This window comes from Bubalus kerabau, chromosome 10 (assembly GCF_029407905.1).
Source record: "Bubalus kerabau isolate K-KA32 ecotype Philippines breed swamp buffalo chromosome 10, PCC_UOA_SB_1v2, whole genome shotgun sequence".
In the NCBI taxonomy this organism is placed as follows: Eukaryota; Metazoa; Chordata; class Mammalia; order Artiodactyla; family Bovidae; genus Bubalus; species Bubalus kerabau.
The window spans coordinates 76,573,569-76,593,915 of record NC_073633.1 but is presented as its reverse complement, the minus strand read 5'-3'; the positions used below and the strand labels follow the sequence as shown (position 1 = coordinate 76,593,915).

The window sequence follows — 20,347 nt, the reverse complement described above, 5'->3', positions numbered from 1 at the left end:
GCAGTTCAGAACAAAGCAGGGTCAGGTGGGGAGTGAGGGATGTCTATCTAATGTACCAAAGAGGACATTAAGTTAATTTTTAAGTCTGAGAGTACAGAGCAGCGACCCACAGATGGCAATCACTGAGAATTCTCATTTAAGGTTTCTTTGGTCTGGGGGATAACATTTTCCCCTTTTGTCTCGTTTGTTTTTCTCTTTCCCCCTCTGACCTCATCTGTTTTGCTGCTGCAGCAAAGGGTGGCTGGAAAGTTAGGAAGCCCCCCCATTTCAGGGCAGGGCCTGGAACTGGGCCAGGACTATGCCATCATGGGTATGATATCCTCGCAGCCTAATTTTAGCAACACTTCAGCTCCTAACTGCATAACTGGCTCCCTCTTCAGTGTTGACAGGGCTGAACCCTGACTGACCTGGGCTGAAAAGGCAGGCATCTGATAACTGTATCCATGAGGCCACGCCATAGGAGTCTGGTCCCCTTGTCCCCGACTCCAATGCACACTACAATCACGTGAATCCCAGATGCCTGGGCCAACCTGGGATTCATCAGTTGGAATGAAGTGGGAGCCAGGCTGAGTATTTTTTAAAACTTCCCATTGAGTCTAACAGCCAAGATCAAGAACCACTTAGTCTGTTGAAAGTTACCATAATTAGGAGGACACAAATACATTGCTTAAAAACCATTTCCATAATTTTTAGGCAGTTTGCTAATTCACAAGGCTAAGTCACAACAGTCTCCCCAGCAACTAAAGTGAAGCAAAGTTGGCAAACAATTTTTTTCCATATCAATGCAAACCATTTCTGGTTACCCTTGTAGCTTCCTAGAAGTCAATGCAATCCTATTCCTCTGAGATAACTGGCTCACGTGGAAAAAAATTTCCCCTTATTTTTCTTGCTCTCAATAATTAGAGAACCATTGTTCAGCAAAGTAAAACAGTAGCTAATAGTTCTGGTCACTTATTTTGCAGATGTTCAGCTGTATTTTTCCATTTTGAAATTCCATTTCAATTTTCAATTTTGCCATTCACAGAATCTATGTGTCTGCCATGTGCTGGTTGCATGAGGGGCAAATTCCAGAGCCCATCATGAGAAAGACTAATGCTGTTTTCCTTCATTATTTCAGAGAAATAAATGTATTTAATTAATCATATATACTTTTTGTGTGGAGAAAGACTTAAAACTAGATCAGTTTCTATATTTGTCTGTTATCCAAATAACACCTGATTTGAATGAATATACATTCTTGAATAATAAAAACCATAACCAGACATCTCACATTGGATTATTCTCTGGTCATTACCATAAACAAGCCTATAATGCAGAGTGAAGAGGGAAAAGAAAAAGATCAGAAATGGTTTTGTTTATTAATGTTTTGAAAAGGCTAATTGTGTACTTAGCCTTTTTATATTTTTATATTAACTAGTAGATAATCATGTAGTAAGTGCCAGGTTATCAGTAAGTTGGAAGGGTGGGGTGCACAGGGTATTAAGGGCATGTTATGTGTGCACACACCTGCGTGTGGAGAGGTCCTCCACCTGTGACTGGTGGTGAGGGTTTTCTTCTGCCCCAACCTATAAGCTCAGGGGAAGAGAACTCCCTTCCTTAAAAGATGGCTGCCCTTTCACATGCAAGTAAGATGCTGCAGTTATCTACTACAACTTTCAAATAAAATCTGCCTATTGGTAGAGGAAAGCTGTGGGCAGACCACCAGAACAGTTGTCAAATACCTGTAAGGCCAAACAGGCTGTGACCTCAGACAAGCTAAATGAGACACCTGACCCTGACCCTTTCCTCTGTTTCTTTATCTGACAACAGGTGATACAGCACTTGGCCTGGGGACTTCACAGGCTGTTGTGACAACCACATGTGAAACGGCTCTGACAGGATCGAGTGCTTACATTAAAAATGAGGTGGTGGTGACAGAATCTATCAGCTGCCCTTTGTTCATCTATTTCTACACAATGTAAAAATAAGGCTTAGCTCTACAACTAAACACACTGCTTATTTCTTATAGGATGGATTTAAGCTTGCCATTATGCTATGCTTCACTAACCCTATAGAAAATACAGAGTAAAAAGCTCACTGGTTGGGAATAATTAGGGTGAAGAGAAGTATTTCTAAAAAGAATTCAGGTTACAGAGAAGTTTACCTTAGAAACGATTCCTTCCAAGACAGTGAGAACCTTAGAGAACTACAGTTCTCAGAGAAGCTCGAGTTAATATGCCTAATGCCTTAAAACGCACTTTCTAGGAAGCATTTTAATGAGTCTTGGGATGAGCAGCTGAACACCAACAGCCAGAATGCATGTATACCCTCATCTTTTCATATAGCTGCTTGCTTCCAGGTACTAAGGAAAACACAATCTAAAAAGCCAGCAAGCCTCACATTCTATCCTCAGCTGCTAGTTTATCTTTGTGGAGAAGTAGCAATTAGGAGAGGTCATGAGGAGACTATTAGGATGCTGGTAATGTTCTGTTTCTTGATCTGGTCACTACTTACACAGATCTGTTCAATTTGTGAAACCTCATCTAGCTGTGTATTTCCAGTGTGTGAACTTGCCTTTCAAATATTACACGATACAAATGTTTACCTGAGAAAACCCAAAACACAAAAAACTTGGACTAGATGATATCCTTGTGGAATGAAAATAAAGGATAACTGGCCCAGTGGGAACTTGGGATTTGCGTGGTCCTGAGGTAAGAGAGGATCAGTGTCAGAGGAGGACGAGAAGGAGAAAGTGCAGACCAGACACTTGAGTGTCAGGAGGCCCAGAGTTACAAAGCTGAGCCCTGACCTATGTGCTCAGGTTCTCCATACTTACTTGTCAATACTGGATTTGGTGTCGGCAATCTTATTTAGGCTGGATATCTTGAATCCATACGCATTGCCTCTTTGGCCTTTATTCATGTAATTTCCAAACGCCAAAACCACTTCCAGCAACTGCTTCAGGGCACCACTCCTAAACACCTCTTCTGAGCCAGAACGAATTGCTTCAAAACAAAATACACAAAACTATTACAACCAAGACTTTTCAGTGATACTCATCCTAAATCCACATACCCGGTAACAGATACCAGAGATGTAAGATGGGGTCATTAGATTATCTGGGAGCACTTTCTGAATACCTATACCAGAAGCAAGACACGAGGGGGCCAGGAGAGTCAGCTCAGGTTGTTCAAGAGACCCAGAGGCAGCTGCACAATCCCAGCCTTTCTTTTTCCTGGTTGACTCACCGACCGTAAGTAGTTGGGAATACATAGAGCGTCGATTGCATTTTCCACATTCCTTTGCAGACCCTTTCTTGCCTGGTGTGAGTCAGATCACAGGACTATTGACCAATTTCACCAGTAGAAAAACTGGGCACACATGTGACATGCCACAGCTGGCAGGTGTCATCAGGGCCCCAAGGCCAGCCTGCACTCTGTGCTGGGCTCATAAGTTGCCCACATTTCAAACAGCTAAAAATTGAACAGCCTCAAAATCAAACCACCTACCAGCCTCAAATAAATCTTCCTTTAGAAAAATCCAGTAAGATTCAAATCAACAAAATTAGAAATAAAAATGGAGAGATCACAACAGACAACACAGAAATACAAAGGATCATAAGAGACTACTATCAGCAGCTATATGCCAATAAAATGGACAACTTGGAAGAAATGGACAAATTCTTAGAAAAGTACAACTTTCCAAAACTGAACCAGGAAGAACTGGACACTCTTAACAGACCCATTACAAGCACGGAAATTGAAACTGTAATCGGAAATCTTCCAGCAAACAAAAGCCTAGGACCAGATGGCTTCACAGCTGAATTCTACCAAAAATTTAGAGAAGAGCTAACACCTATCCTACTCAAACTCTTCCAGAAAATTGCAGAGGAAGGTCAACTTCCAAACCCATTCTATGAGGCCACCATCACCCTAATACCAAAACCCAACAAAGATGCCACAAGAAAGAAAACTACAGGCCAATATCACTGATGAACATAGATGCAAAAATCCTTAACAAAACTCTAGCAAACAGAATCCAACAACATATTAAAAAGATCATACATTGTGACCAAGTGGGCTTTATCCCAGGGATGCAAGGATTCTTCAATATCCACAAATCAATCAATGTAATACACCATATTAACAAATTGAAAAATAAAAACCATATGATTATCTCAATAGATGCAGAGAAAGCCTATGACAAAATTCAATATCCATTTATGATAAAAAAAAAAAAAACCCTCCAGAAAGCAGGAATAGAAGGAACATACCTCAACATAATAAAAGCTATATATGACAAACCCACAGCAAACATTATCCTCAAAGGTGAAAAACTGAAAGCATTTCCCCTAAAGGCAGGAACAAGACAAGGGTGCCCACTCTCACCACTACTATTCAACATAGTTTGGGAAGTTTTGGCCATAGCAATCAGAGCAGAAAAAGAAATAAAAGGAACCCAGATTGGAAAAGAAGAAGTAAAACTCTCACTGTTTGCAGATGACATGATCCTCTACATAGAAAACCCTAACCTAATGACTCCACCAGAAAATTACTAGAGCTAATTAATGAATATAGTAAAGTTGCAGGATAAAAAATCAACACACAGAAATCCCTTGCATTCTTATACACTAACAATGAGAAAACAGAAAGAGAAATTAAGGAAACAATTCCGTTCACCATTGCAATGAAAAGAATAAAATACTTAGGACTATATCTACCTAAAGAAACAGAAGACCTATATATAGAAAACTATAAAACACTGGTGAAAGAAATCAAAGAGGACACTAATAGATGGAGAAATATACCGTGTTCATGGATTGGAAGAATCAATATAGCGAAAATGAGTATACTACCCAAAGCAATCTATAGATTCAATGCAATCCCTATCAAGCTACCAACGGTATTTTTCATAGAACTAGATCAAATAATTTCACAATTTGTATGGAAATACAAAAAACCTTGAATATCCAAAGCAATCTTGAGAAAAAAGAATGGAACTGGAGGAATCAACCTGCCTGACTTCAGGCTCTACTAAAAAGCCACAGTCATCAAGACAGTATGGTACTGGCACAAAGACAGAAATATGGATCAATGGAACAAAATAAAAGCCCAGAGATAAATCCATGCACCTATGGTCACCTTATCTTCGACAAAGGAGGCAAGAATATACAATGGAGAAAAGACAATCTCTTTAACAAGTGGTGCTGGGAAAACTGGTCAACCACTTGTAAAAGAATGAAACTAGAACACTTCCTAACACCATACACAAAAATAAACTCAAAATGGATTAAAGAAATATAAGACCAGAAACTATAAAACTCCTAGAGGAGAACATAGGCAAAACATTCTCCGACATAAATCACAGCAGGATCCACTATGACCCATCTCCCAGAATATTGGAAATAAAAGCAAAAATAAACAAATGAGACCTAATTAAACCTAAAAGATTTTGCACAATGAAGGAAACTATAAGCAAGGTGAAAAGACATCCTTCAGAATGGGAGAAAATAATAGCAAACGAAGCAACTGACAAAGAATTAATCTCAAAAATATACAAGCAACTCCTGCAGCTCAATTCCAGAAAAATAAATGACCCAATCAAAAAATAAGCCAAAAAACTAAACAGACATTTCTCCAAAGAAGACATACAGATGGCTAACAAACACATGAAAAGATGTTCAACATCACTCATTATTAGAGAAATGTAAATCAAAACCACAATGAGGTACCATTTTACGCCAGTCAGAATGGCTGCTATCCAAAATTCTACAAGCAATAAATACTGGAGAGGGTGTGGAGAAAAGGGAACCCTCTTACACTGTTGGTGGGAATGCAAACTAGTATAGCCACTATGGAGAACAGTATGGAGATTCCTTAAAAAACTGGAAATAGAACTGCCATATGACCCAGCAATCCCACTGCTGGGCATACACACCGAGGAAACCAGAATTGAAAGAGACACGTGTACCCCAATGTTCATCGCAGCACTGTTTATAATAGCCAGGACATGGAAGCAACCTAGATGTCCATCAGTGGACAAATGGATAAGAAAGCTGTGGTACATATACACAATGGAGTATTACTCAGCCATTAAAAGGAATACATTTGAATCAGTTCTAATGAGGTGGATGAAACTGGAGCCTGTTATACAGAGTGAAGTAAGCCAGAAAGAAAGACACCAATACAGTATACTAACACATATATATGAAATTTAGAAACATGGTAACGATAACCCTGTATGAGAGACAGCAAAAGAGACACAGATGTATAGAATAGTCTTTTGGACTCTGTGGGAGAGGGCAAGGGTGGGATGGTTTGGGAGAATGGCATTGAAACATGTATATTATCATATGTGAAATGGATTGCCAGTCCAGGTTCGATGCATGATACAGGGTGCTCGGGGCTGGTGCACTGGGATGACCCAGAGGGATGGGATGGGGAGGGAGGTGGGAGGGGGGTTCAGGATGGGGAATACATGTACACCCGTGGTGGATTCATGCCGACATATGGCAAAACCAATACAATCTTGTAAAGTAATTAGCCTCCAAAAATAAATTAATTAAAAAAAAAAAAAAGAAAAATCCAGTAAGGCCCCATTGTAAGAAAGATAACTGTAGGTTTGGTGTCAGTAGCAATCAAATTCCTCACCAATACCCAGACAGCAAAAGCCCAGGGGTTGTGCGTGAGCTCCAGAACTCAGGCTAGGCCAGCAAGCTGAATGAAGACCTTAAGTAATTATCTGCCAGAATTCCAACAGATTTCAAGGGAAAAAAAAATTACCAAAGGGATTCTGTTGACTATATGCACTTGCATTGCACTTGTACATGAGCACTTGGGATGAATAGCATTTCCATTCTGAGGGACTTGACTTTACCTTCTACTTTGGGTTTCACTTCTGCTACACGCTCTGCGAACTTCTTTTTGAAGTACAGCGATTGCAGTCTTTGTTGATAATGATTAATTCTGCAAGAGCAAGCATCCACTAATGAACACTTAATACACCTATGTTCCCTCAAAGGTGACAGTACCTTGGAGCACCTGTGCTGCCTTCCCCCCTTCTCGTCCCTCCTCCCCGCCTAGACAGTTCCTCTCTGGGACAGAAGCACAGGGCCTGAGCCCAACCATGCCTGCAGAACCCACTTCCCACTGCCCTACAGGGCGTGTTCCAGCAAGGGCAGCAGGTCCTCAGCTCCGATCAGCTTAGGCAGTTGCTAAAAGAAACTGGGAGCTAACTGCTCTTGACTGAAGCCCCCTTCTCTTCCTCAGAGTCCCAGCAGCTCTTGAGAACAGAAAAGAGATAAAAAGGAATGAAAATGTAAAGACTCCCCTCTGCTGCTGCAAATAAGAGGCTGATGCCTGCCCTCCTCCTGTCCTGCCTCACTTTCTACAAAGTTTGTCTTTGGCAGAACTGTAGGGTAAAACTTGTGTCCAGGCTTCTTTCCTTACACCGTCTCTCCCCACACCTTCCTCTTTCTTCACAGCTGGCTCCCTATCTGTGCCCCTCAAAACTGGAAAGCTCTGCTTTCCAGGAGAGCAACTAGCACCTAGAGATAACAGGGAACTGGCCTCTGACTGCCACCAGGACAGGCTGCCTGGTGTTTCTGAGTGGGTGAGAGTGGGCACTTCTGCCAGACCTGAAATCACTGCTTGATCTGCTCTTCAGTGGAAACTTCAGTTTAGGAGGACCAGGGATCAGCTCTCATCCAAAACTATGCCATATAATCAGACAGATGCAGCCCAGGTTCTGTTCTTATTCAGTGACCTTGAACAGGAACCTTAACTCCTCCGTTAGTTGGCAGAAAATATTTCCCTGCCTGACAGCCCTCCTGGGAGTGCTGATAGAAGGATTAAGACGCATGCAAAGACCTAGACAGTTACTAAGTGGCAGCTACTGCGGTCATATATTTGTCCACACGAAGGGACAAATGCACACCTGTCAAAATTTCAAAATCATCCTTTATTCTACAGTAGTATATGAAATGGCAAGTTGAGATGAAACAAAAATAAGTTCAGACACAGCAGAAATGTAGAGTGAGAGGCATGTTTACCTTGACCACCACGTAGGCCATCGGCACTCAGGGGAGGCACTCTGTCCTGAGGTTGACTGAGAGTTTCAAGACCACTGGTTCTTGCCTAATGCAGAATCAATTTGCTAGGCCTGGGATGGCAAATCTACTCAGCTCACATGCCAAATTCAATTACGGGGCAGAGGCTGCTGTGCGGCTTTCTGGAGAAGGGCTGAGAAAGCTTGCCAAGGCTCCGTGGGAAGAGTGCCATGATTGATTAGTGATGTCTGCATGTGTCATGATTTGACATCTAGGCCCTGGCTATTTTGTTATGTGGGCTCCAGGCTGTTACCTTTGAGTCTGTCCACTGTTTTCTATTTTACAACAACCTTGAGATGTTGAAGTACAAGGAAGAGTGAGCTAGAATCCCAAGAGATCAAAATGGTAAGAAGGATGATGCTGACTGGAACCAGGAAAAGTTATGACTTGATTAGGTCAAAGTACAGGAGTCAGAGGCCCAGAGATAGAGATGATTGTGAAGAAACCTTGACCCTGGCTTACCCATGGGCAAGAAGGCACAAAAACAGAACAGTCAAGTTCCACACAACTCAGATTTGAGGAGATTTGGGGGATTTAAAAAGACTTCAAGTTAAGCCAGGTTAATTGGCCCAGATAATTCAACAGGAATCAAAAGTTTCACTTCCTTAGAAAGGCCAGGGGCGTCTTTGCTTTCGAAACATTTTCAAACTCACCTGCTCATCTCAAAAAGGAATCTGTCAGCCTTGGCCATCCGATCCAGTTCATGTTTATGTTCTTCCAACAGGTCAATATCACTTTTTTCAGGAACAAATTTCAAGAGCTAGAAAGTACACACAAATATTAAAACTGAGGTTTATAATTTAAATTCTTGTCCTAATTTTTCACCCTTTCAGTTAAATTTGTCCCATGATGAAAATTTAATTTTTAATTTATAAGCTCTCCTCATAGGTGACTATTACGATACAATAGAAGTGATAAAATCTTTCCATTTAGGTGGCCAAAAGGTACAAACTTCCAGTTACAAGATAAACCGGTACTGGGGGTATAATGTACAACATGATGGTTATAATTAACACTGCTTCTTGATATATATGAAAGCTATTAACAGAGTAAATCCTGAAAGTTCTCATCACAAAGGAAGAAAAACTGTTGCTTTAAAAATATTTTATCTATAAGAAATGACAGGTGCTAACTTAACAGTATGGAAACCATTTCAAATTTGTTAGTCAAACCATTATGCCATACACCTTAAATTTATAGTGATGTATATTTCAATCAAAATGGGGGCGAAAACTTTTCTATTTTTACTTGAAAGTAGTTAAACTGGTGTAAGATTCATTTCTTGTACCTATCTATTCTTTAATGCCTCTCAGTCACAATTGAGAAGTTCTTTCCCAGACCTACTTTACAGAGACCATTAGAGGGACCTTAGAGATGCAATACTGGAGATTAGGCCACTTCCCCAGCATTATAAAACAAGTGCATATGATCTTCAGAAATAGAACTTGGGTCTTGACTTCCAGCTGTCTTTTTTTTTTTCTTCTATACATCATGCTGGAATGAGTAATTCTATGTGTATTTTCCAATCAATTTGCTTATTTCTTGGGCTCATCTAATTCCATCTCCTTGTCTGCTCTATGTAGAGCTGGGTGAGAAGGACACAGAAGGACTTAAAGTTTTTGATTCCACATTTTATTTGGGAGGAAGAAATGAGCATGGAATGTAGAAGAGATAGCAATAATACTTCAAGTTGAAAAAGCACTTCTGTATGTGTCTAATTTCCTTTAAAAGAACAAACGTGTATGTGTATGCCCAGGCCTGTGTGTGTGTGTGTGTGTGTGTGTGTGTGTGCTATTTTCTAGATCAAATATTCTTGGACTTTAAAAGAAAAAATTTACACTGAGCCTCTGGGCCCCAAGGTCCTCCCCATAACTCAGTGCTGGCACTGGGTTGTCCACTTAGCAGACTTTCAAATGTTTGTTGGGTTTAACTAAAGGACCTTAGAAAAGGCAGTCAGTCGGGGTACCACCAGCAGAGAAAGAGAAATGGAACTACAGGGAAGAAGATGAATGACGTGAGGTTGGAAATATATTCCCGGCAGAGTGCTTATCTGGGGTCTGGAATGGGCTGAGGTCTGGAATGGGCAGCGTAGCATTTATAAAGGAGGAAGAGCAGCTGTAATGGCAGTGGGGGAGGGTAGAGGTGGGGTAGGGCAGGGAGGAGCAAGGCCTTCATAGGAAATTCAGTCTTTATTTTGAAGGCATGGGATGTAACATAAAATCTTAAGTAGGGGAATGAGTTTGCACTTTAATAAGATCACTTTGCCTGCAGAATGGAGAAAATCAGAAAGGATCAGAAGTATTGGGGGTTGTTATTAGACTGTTGATGCAGTAATCTAGTGGTGTCCTGGAATAGGTGGTGGACAGGTTCTAGAGCTATTGGGGGTGGGGGGTGGGGTTTGAACTGGCCTGACTTGTTGATTCTGGTAAACGAGGGTCAAAAGGATGTGATCTAGGCAAGGAGGTACATAGAGTGGAACAGGGAGAAGGTTGGAGGAGGGTGGGTGAAGAGAAGATGAATTTAGTGTTTGAAATACTGACAAGAGAACAAAGCAGTGATTTCTAGTAGTGTGTGTGCTCAGTTGCTAAGTCATGCCTGACTCTTCGCAATCCCATGGACTGTAGCCCACCAGGCTCCTCTGTCCATGGGATCTTCCAGGCAAGAATACTGGAGTGGACTGCCATTTCCTTCTCCAGGGCATCTTTCAGACACTGGGATCGAACCCGCATCTCCTGCATTGGCAGGAGGATTCTTTACCACTGAGCCACCTGGGAAGCCTGTGATTTTAATAGGCAGGTGGACAGATGGTCTGAAATTCCAAAGAAATCTGGAAGAAAAAGCTCTGGTGTGGGTTACAACATGCACAGATGTGAGTAAGGTAACCAGGGGTTCCATAAAGTAAAGAAAAGCAGGCCTTGAGAGAAGCTTGCATTGATGGGATGAGGATGAGAAGAAGAGTGACCTTCACAAGAGGCAGTGGAGGGACCCGTGTGGAGTTACAGGGCCAGTGAAAGAGGCGTTCCATGTGGGCCAAGCGGCCGTCACTGTGACACCCACCAGTACATCAAGGAAGATAAGGACTGCAAAGTGTCTCCTGGCTCTGGCAACAAGGAAGTACAAATCCTCAGTGAGAACAGCTTTAGGGAGGCGAGGAAAAGTGAACAGGCTTTCGAGAACTGAGTGTGTCGAAAGAGAGAGAGCACAGTAGCAAATGGGGATAGGCGGTCTTAAGAGGTCTGTGTGTGTGAAGGGCTGGGACTTGAGCAAGTTACATGTTGAAAGGGCAAGGTGGACGACCACGAGGAGAGGGGCAGGGTCCTTTGACTGGAAGGAAAGGATAGGCCAGACCAGAGGCCAGGGGTTCCCTCTCCCCTCACAGGGTGGAGGGAGGAGAGGTAGAAGTAGACGCCAGGGAGTCCATAGGTTTGGCGGCCTGAGAGCGTCTAGGCACGGGTGTTCCCTTGTTCCAGTGGTGACACTGGATGGGACACATGTCTTCTTATGCTTCCTCCGTGCAGGAGGGAAGGTGTTAGGGCGAAGGAAGGAAGGAGCAAGGGGGAGCACAAGGCTTGTTATTTCCCCCCGAGTTTGGATTTTTACCTTTTGGAATTCAGTTCTAGTATCAGGGATCCCCCATACCTGCCTGCTGAGTCCACAGACCCCTGTTCGGGATAACACAGATGTTCTCTCTCTCTCTCGTTATTCACAAGGGCAACAGTGAGAGGCTGAGACTAAAGGCCTGGGCCTTCTCAAGGTAGAGTTGAGACCAGGCAGTGTATGGACAGTTTTGAAAAGAATGAAGAGTCAGACAAACATCTGGTGATGAGGAGAAAGGTGTGCATCCCAAGAAAGAGGAGTGACCTCATCTGAGATCTGATCTCAGCAGCTAAAAGCAGCAGGAGAGGAGGGGATGAACTTGGCTCAGATGCAGACCATATTGAGTCGTAAAGGATGCTGTGATCAGGCACAGGAAGGAGGGTTAGAGTGAGCAGGAAAAGAAAGAGCCTGGGAGATGAGCAGAGAGCACGACACTCAGAGCTCTCAGGAGAGCTGGGTCAGAAGTATCCCACTTGGCCAGAGTCTGCTTCAGTAGACTTCTTTTTTCCCTTGTATTTATCTGAAGTACATTCTATTTGCACTACAAGCTCTTTTGGCAAGCTTTAGAAATCCTTTCCCTCAAGGAGGAATTTTGCTGGATGCAATTTCACAGTAAACAGATCTGGTGGAATTTTAAACATACAACCTTGTCGACAGAGGCTGAAGACCTAATGACAAAAGTGCCTTCTGCCTAGTTCTTCACGCTGGGTGAAGCAGTTTCTGGTGCCAGCATTTGCAAAGCAGGGTCAGCTGGGGGCTGGGGAGGGACAGAGGGCAGTGGAGCTCCACCCTCAGGGGCAGAGGCTCTGTTTTGAGTGTTCTGAGAGCGAGAGGAGAGTGAGGAGAGGAGCTGCAAAATGCTCGAAAAAGGAATTTTCAGTTTAGGAATAGTTTGAAACTATTTATGCACAGAGCATCCTAACAGACTTGGAAACATAGTCATTAACTATTTTGGGAACTAAATCAAACCTTAAAAGGACAGCAGAAAAAGTTTTTCCACTGCTGAGTGTGAGGGTTTTCACCCCGGATGGCTGCAGCTGCAGAGGTTTCAGGGAGGGGCGGGCCCACAGAGGTGTGACTTCACTCCTCCCACCTCGTGGCTGAGGCCTTGGGGGAAATCAGTGAGAACAGGACAGGAGGCACATGCAAACAGGCGCTCCGGCTGGAGCAGCCCACAGCCACGGGATCCCTGTTAGTGGAGCGAAACAGCCTTTTCCCTTGCTCCTGGGAGCTGAGCACACCTAGAGGTGACACCTCAGGCTCAGCCGGGAATCGTGATCACCTGTGTCCACCCATGACCTCAGGTGGACCTGGCTCTAAGAAACAGGTGGGGCCTTGTGACCAAACTCTCTCAAAATGTGATTCTGTGGCAGGACAATGAGACAAGGAGACAGAGCAGGATTAGATCATGCAGAGACATTCCCACAAAGCACAGGAAAATTTAGGCGCAGACCAAGAGATAGGTAACAATCCCTGGGGTTATCTACCAGCACAATATTACCAACAGTATCATTTGGAAGATAAATGAACCAAGCTGCTGACAACACACAACACAGCTGGAGTGGCTGCACAGTGGTTATGGAAATACTGCATCAAGAGAGGCTAGGGCACCACATCTGACCTGTTGCTGGCCATAAAAAATGACAAATTATCTCCAGATCTCACGGACGAGGATGTATACTGACTGTGTTTAAGACTACCCTACACTTGCTAGCCCTGGCATTTGAATTTACTGACATTTACAACACAAGAAGAGTCCAATACAATTTACGAAGACAAAACCCAGCCCCAAGAAGTGCACACCCTGCCTTATGACACACACGAGTGCTGATGACAGCGCCAGGGGGTTGACAGTGGCTTTTGTGGTTGTGGGAATGGCAAGCCAAGACCAAGACACAAATGTGTCAGGGATTAAGCAGTGATTCAGTTTCTGCAGTGCAGGCTGTGATCTCACACTGCTGAGATTCTCAGTATTCTGGTGAAACAGACACTTTCTACTAAAGCTAGTAGATTTATGTGACCTGCTGAGGAGTAACAACTTGATGGCAGCAGCATGAGACAGACTCTGGCATCGAGGGTCCTAGGCATTGAACACACTCAGGACCATAATTCTCACCCATCATTTTGAGGAACAAGGGGAGGAGCAAGTCCTAGAGCCTTCTAACAGAGCCAAGTGGAACCTTGGCCTAACCTCCTCCACTGAGAGGTGAGGAAATTGTGTACTAACCACAACCAGGTCTCCTTAGTATTCCTTCCCCACTGAGTCTGGCGTAACCTGTGCTCTGAGTGTTACCCGGCAGCTCACCTGTTCCAACATGTCCTTGGGCAGATCCTCCTGCTCATCCATGGTTAGAATTGCTCGTTTGATTTCATCGTTGGATAATTTCAACCTGGAGAAAGAATGTTTTAATTTGTTGTGACTACTCAAGCTGATATTGTTAATAATTTAATATAAGATAACTCATTTTGCTACGCCAGTTGCCAACCTACAGGTACCATTTTTCTCAAAATCTCTCAGTGAAAGCTTATTTCCTGACCATGTTGCACCTAAAAATAGTATTTTGAAATGGCTTTAATATTCTTTCTGGGCTTTGTAATGCTCTGCTGACACCGAGAACAAAGCTGTTATGTTCTACCATTTAGTTTCCTTAAGCAAGGGATTGGAGATGAGAAGTAGGGAAAACACCCACACACAACTATTTAATACATAGTATTTACAGATTGTAGGTCAAAGAGGAAAATTAACTTTTTAACTTGATTATGTGTCAGGAGTGTTTAAGGTTTGCTCTCAAATTAAAAATGCGTGTTGAGAATGTTATTGTTAAAAAATTGAATAGTTGATATGCAAAATAACATAGCTGAGGCGTGTTTATATATGTTAGTTCATTTTGGATTCGAAATAACTGTGAAGATTTTTTTTTAATAGAGGGAGAAACTGAGGCTCATAATGGCTGAGTGATTTGCCCAAGGTCAAATGCATACAAAGGCACAATATCTAACACAAACCCAACACTGTTGATTGCTAATCCCAAATTCTTTTAACAAATAATGCTTATCTAGTGAATATCTCATAGGGAAGGATTTAAGCAAAAACTCAAATCCAATTTCTGTTTTCCTGTCTACCATTAATTCCTATGATTTACTGATTTATATGAAGGATTTATGTCTTGATTATGGCAGGACAACAAAGTGTTGAATGTGAAAAAAGATGAAATTAAAACATGCTTGTAAAAATATGTTTTTATTAGATATAACCAAAAGTCTTAACTGGGGCAAAAAATCTTAATCAGATTATTAGCTGTTACAAAGGGTCATTCTTTTGTCCTGCTTATAAGCATCAGATCCAGACTTATTTAAAAATTCTTACTTCCTTATAAGCTACCACTAAGGTCTCATATTAACATTATTTGATTCATTCTTCTTGTTTATGATCTTCAAGAAGAATCACATTTAGGACAGAGGATAAAGACAAACACACAAATATAGAGCAAGGAATATAGCCTTCATGTGTAACATCTGAAGGAAGGGGCTCTGGCATCAGACAGGTTGTAATCATGTCTTGGCCCTGACACTTCCTGGCCAGTGTGACCTTGGAAAATTTTTTTTCTTTAGCCCCAGTTGCTTCATCTATACAACAGAGATAATAACAACTATATTTTTTAAAAAAGGATATTTTTGTGTGTGTAAAGTGAAATAGCACATGCAAAGAGGTTAGCACAGTGTCTCACTATAGAAAGGGCACAATGAACTATGTATATTCTGCAAGGCAGACTTTTCTACTCAGGGGAAAAAAAGCAGCAATACTTATGTAACATTAATATTCAAGTGCAGCTATTTGATCAATAAGTAGGCTTATCATGAAACTTCCCAAAGTGCTCTCAGAGCCATTATTTCACTAGAGTTTTCCTCTCTGTCTATAGCACCCATTAGGGCCCAGGAGTATTAAAAAAGAAGTCATGGTGCTTATTTTAAAGGTGCTTATGTTTGAGATGGTTGGATGGCATCACTGACTCAATGGACACAAGTTTGAGCAAACTCCAGGAGAAGGTGAAGGACAGGGAAGCCTGGCTTGCTGCAGTCCATGGAGTGGCAAAGAGTTGGACATGATTGAGCGACTGAAACAAATGTTTGGGAAAATCAGATGATAGGCAGAAACACTCCACACAAAGGTTACCTATGCTGTCCCAAGAGGGCTGGATGAGTGCACAGGTGGCCACAGAGCCCATGAAGAGGAAAGGACCTGGGCAAGACACAGCTCATTCTGGACATCTCTCGCCTGTCCTTTTCTCTAGATTTTGAGATGATCTTGTTAAACGCATCCATCCTGCCATCGATACTGCATGTTGTTTCATGCACCAATAAGTAGGCCAAGAGGAAGGAATCAGATTGGGGAATCCTACTGTATAAATACTACTCTATTTCGTGCTTTCGAAACCAACTAGAGCACCTAGGCAACACGCCAATTTGTCCATGTTCTAGAACAAGACCTGTTCTCTTCCCTAGTCCAAGTTGTAGCACCATCATAACTCCTGGGCCATGGACAGAGACTCTGGACCAGACAGACTTCTCCAGGTTGATTTGGTCTAGAGACAATCATTTGCCATGAATATGGTCACTAGAACATCATGATGTAAAACCACCCATCTTAAACGGCACAAATAAGTTTATTTGGCATGGGTGAAACATACAACAGGGGAAAACTCTATCCCGGCTCAAGATCTCCATCACATGGGCCCTGGGTAGCCCTAGATTTCAGGACACTAAAGACTCTTGAGTCAAGTGAGGGCAAAGACCATGGTGTAGCCAGCAAGGCCAAAGAAGCAGGATGAGGTAAGGCTGAAACTGCCATGAATGAAAACCAGCGGGCTGTGGAAACATCTAAAATTATGAGAAAAGCTCCACTTATTTAAAAAAAGATTAGTTCTGTGTCCTTTTCACACCAAGTGGGAGAACCACTTTATAGTGTCTTTCTGCTGAGTCCTTCTGTTTTCCATGTAAGAGAAAAGGAGTTGAACATCAGAGTGAGAACAATACTTGACGTATCAGATTTGCATTTCATTAGCTCCCCATATGGAGTGCAGAACTTCTTGCTTTTGAAATTGTATATATTTATGATGTTCAACCCCCTGAGGCTGTCTGGACTAAACACTGGCACTAATTCATAACAATTTTGGTTTCTCTTAATGTGGCCCACAAAGAGACTTGAGACTTTAATGGCTAGTACTTAAGAAAATCTGCCTGTCAACATCCTGTCTTGCACGTGGCCTGTGGGGGCTGACAAAGCAGCCGTACCTTTGGGGAAAGAGGAGAGGGGTCCGCGGCCCTCTGGGAGGCTTCTCTAGGTTGCCAAAGAGTTCTTAGTATCGTCTGTCATCCACCAAATGAGCCGCTAATCTCGGTAATTGAAGGACCCTACCAATCCTAAACTTTTAATGGCTTTGAGAGCTTGGCAGTGTTCTGGCGTGCAGGAGGGTGGCAACTTGTGAGACACCCACTGCAACCTGCTATGCAAGGCAGGAAACAAACTGGCCATTTAAAACCAGTATTTAACTCCACCTTGCTCCACTCAAGTATTTCAAAAATTCGCCAAGAGACCTGGAACATCCAGGCACAATTAAACTAAGTTAAGGATGGGTGGCTAGATCAGTCTGAGCTCTGTTTCAGTGGATTTAAGCCAAATCCCTCCACTTTAAAGTAGCTTTTTGTGGTTTACTACACCCTAGCTGTCATGTTACATGAGCATCTGGAAAAAAAAAAAAATGGCAGAACACTTCATAAAAGTGTATTTTAGGGGGTTCATTTTGCAATATAAGCCAGCTTCCGAGATTCTTTTTTTTTTTTTTCTTTTCTTTTTGAAAGGAGAGGAGAGGTATGCTTAGGGAATAAAGGCGAGAGAATTGTAAGTCGCCACGTGTCACCTATACACACACAGCAGAGAAGCTGGCTGACTCTGCCGGGGGCCTGAGGAACACTTCTCCGGCATACCAAGTCCATTCCACTCACTTCTCAGGTCTGTGACAGGTAGGATTTGTGGTGGCCTGAAGCACCCCATCTTCCAGACAGCCTCTTTCTGGGTGCTGAGAGATCTTGGCCTCTCACGCTATGAGCACATGCGCTTTCTCCCCTGCTTGGACCCTGCGATGAGGCGGGCTTTCCTTCCAGTTGACCTTTTTGGCTCCAAGTGAGGCCGTGGAACCTATGCCTGGCCAAATGGTCCATGAACTTCTGCAGTGTGTGGGTAAGGAAGAGTTTTTCAAGATAACCAAACACTGCAGACATGTGCACATTACAATACCGCCCACAGAATATGCCACGGGCTTTCGCTGTGGTGGAATCTGGTATAATGACTGCATTGCTGGAAATTAAATTCCCAGTCAGCAAGAAAAGACACAGGGAGAGGGTCGCCAGACTTTGGGAACGCAATAAGCAGAAAAGAAGAAAGGCAGTACGTGTGGAAAGGCAGGAGATCTTGACATCAGCTTGGAAACACTCCTACTCGTCCCTAGGTACAAAGTCAGTCTCCAAATGCTAGTGACAGTTTCTCTCTCCAGTCCCTCCCTCATCAGGTCTTAGCTGAGCAACAAAAAGAGCTTTCTGTCTGATGGCAGCCTGTGCCTTCGGCTCTTGACCCCTTCCAACCTATCCTGCAAACCCATGAGATCGAACTCAAAACCTTACTGAGACAGTGCTCTTCTCTGGAGCAAAAGGCTCTGGATCCCCTGGGAATATAATCGGTCCACTGACTGAGCAGCTGCCACGTGCAGGCACTCTGTTAGTGCTTCTCGCACGCTGGGTTCTCATTCTTACAAACCTACTACTTTCATTACCTCCATTCTACAGACTGACTCTGGGTGGACTCAGGTTGTTACAAAAGCACCAGACCTGGATCTCAGATGCTCCTGCCTGACCTAATTTAATCCAAGTGAGAGACAGCAACCACAGAGCTCTCTCTACAGCTCTGCTTGAATGCTCGCCACCTCCCCCTCCTCTCCACCCCCCACTGCCTTTGCTCCTGCTGTATGTACCCTTGGAACTGCCGCCCACCCGCCCCCCAACCCAAGGCCCACTTTCTCAGGAAAACCCTGCTGCTGTCCCCTCTCCCCTTGGCTGGGGGCTCCCCATCTCCTTCCTGCCAGACCAGTCTAAGGCCTGCATTGTTCACAAGTCATCTTGCCTGTGGCATTTTTCTTCTCCAATTAGCCATGTGCTGCCAAAGGCAACAGTGCAATTGTAAGTCTTGGGACATCCCAGGGCATCCAGCACAGCGCCAGGCAATTAAACACTCCAAAGTGACAACTCGAAGACAAAAAGCATCAAAGCACCAAAAGCATCGTTCCCATCCTTGAAGCCCCTTGCTCCTTTTGTGTGTAGTCATGCATCGCCGATGAAAAGGAAGAGTGAAAGCAAGGTAAATTGCTGAGTGGTTAAACAACTAAATAAAAAACAAATTAGTTCTGCTTCATTTCTTTTACCTTTAGCTGTCCTGTGCTTTCCTGAAGAGAGTAAAACTATTGAGCACTGAGCAGAAAAGCATGTGGTCCTGACTCCTCTGTGGCATAGAAGCTTTTAGACCCTGATCAATAAGGCCCAATTACCATAAGGGTAAATTGGTCTCAAAATCAGCTTGTCACACATAATATATTTTCAATATTATGTGCTCATTGTAATATTTATTCATTAAATTGGATATTAACAGATAATTTAATAGACACAAGACAAGTTCTTAGAATACTAGAGAATTTATGCATATTCACATTCTAAGTCACCTTAGCCTTTGACATTTTTGATGTAACAAGGGAATGATATACGACAAATATGAAACAATCCCTCCAATAATGGGATGGGAAATTTGCTAGAAAGAGTTGTAACCTTATCTATAACTACTGTAATTACCCTCGGTGGCATCTTGTACTGAGAATGATCTGTCTACGAGGAACTGGGTCACAGTTAGAGCTCTTAAATACTATAAAAATTCAGAGTGATGGCTCTCTTTGCCAAGTTGTTTTTAAAGGGCTCTTCTATACTGCAAAAGCACAAAATAGAGGGGGATGTTCTAGGGTTTAAAAACAGACTCTCTCTAAATTTTCATATAATTTTGCTACTAAGTAACAATGTTACTTGTATAAAGAAGTTGTAACAAAACAAATTGTACAGTCTATAGAAAAAAAGTATGTAGACCTTCAAAACTATCTTTGATAGTGTCTTTCTGGACTTCCCTGGTGGCTCAGATGGTAAAGCATCTGTCTACAATGTGGGAGACCCAGGTTCAATCCCTGGGTTGGGAAGATCTCCCAGAGAAGGAAATGGCAACCCATTCCAGTATTCTTGCCTGGAAAATCCCATGGATGGAGGAATCTGGTAGGCTACAGTTCATGGGGTCGCAAAGAGTAGGACACGACTGAGCGACTTCACTCACTTCACTCTTCTGAACACAGGTGGGGATAAACACAGGGCATGGCCATTTACACAGCTTCTAGCCAGAGGCAGAAAACTAAGTGCAAATAGGATGTTTCGCATTACCTTACTAGTTGTATTAAAACTCAGGGGGGTCTTACCAAGCTTCAATTTCTCTTTCTCTAAAAGAAACATTTTCTCCCTAAAGTAATATACATCTGGCTATCAATCAAGCTTCTATGTTGCAAACCAAGCAGCAGTGCTTTGTGT

At 42.8% G+C, this 20,347-nt stretch overlaps 2 protein-coding genes across 5 annotated transcripts in view; one reads left to right on the top strand and one right to left on the bottom strand.

The window, feature by feature from the left end:
- The window catches only part of L3HYPDH (trans-L-3-hydroxyproline dehydratase), a 103,410-nt gene extending 100,588 nt beyond the window's left edge, over positions 1–2,822 (top strand). The window contains exon 3 of one of the 2 annotated variants that reach the window (XR_008699557.1): positions 1,810–1,943. Coding sequence is in view for 1 of the 2 variants with exons in the window: in XM_055538228.1 (XP_055394203.1) it covers positions 1,810–1,961 (152 nt within the window). In the remaining variant the exon portion in view is untranslated. Of the gene's footprint in view, positions 1–1,809 lie in introns of both variants that reach the window. The other variant, XM_055538228.1, reaches the window with a different exon arrangement.
- Positions 1–20,347, bottom strand: part of DAAM1 (dishevelled associated activator of morphogenesis 1) — a 182,840-nt gene that overhangs the window by 12,201 nt on the left and 150,292 nt on the right. For all 3 annotated transcript variants that reach the window (XM_055538224.1, XM_055538225.1, XM_055538226.1), the window contains exons 17-20: positions 13,989–14,073; positions 8,740–8,846; positions 6,856–6,944; positions 2,816–2,984 (exon numbers count right to left, since the gene is read on the bottom strand). In XM_055538224.1, the coding sequence (XP_055394199.1) occupies positions 2,816–2,984; positions 6,856–6,944; positions 8,740–8,846; positions 13,989–14,073 (450 nt within the window). The remainder of the gene's footprint in view (positions 1–2,815; positions 2,985–6,855; positions 6,945–8,739; positions 8,847–13,988; positions 14,074–20,347) is intronic.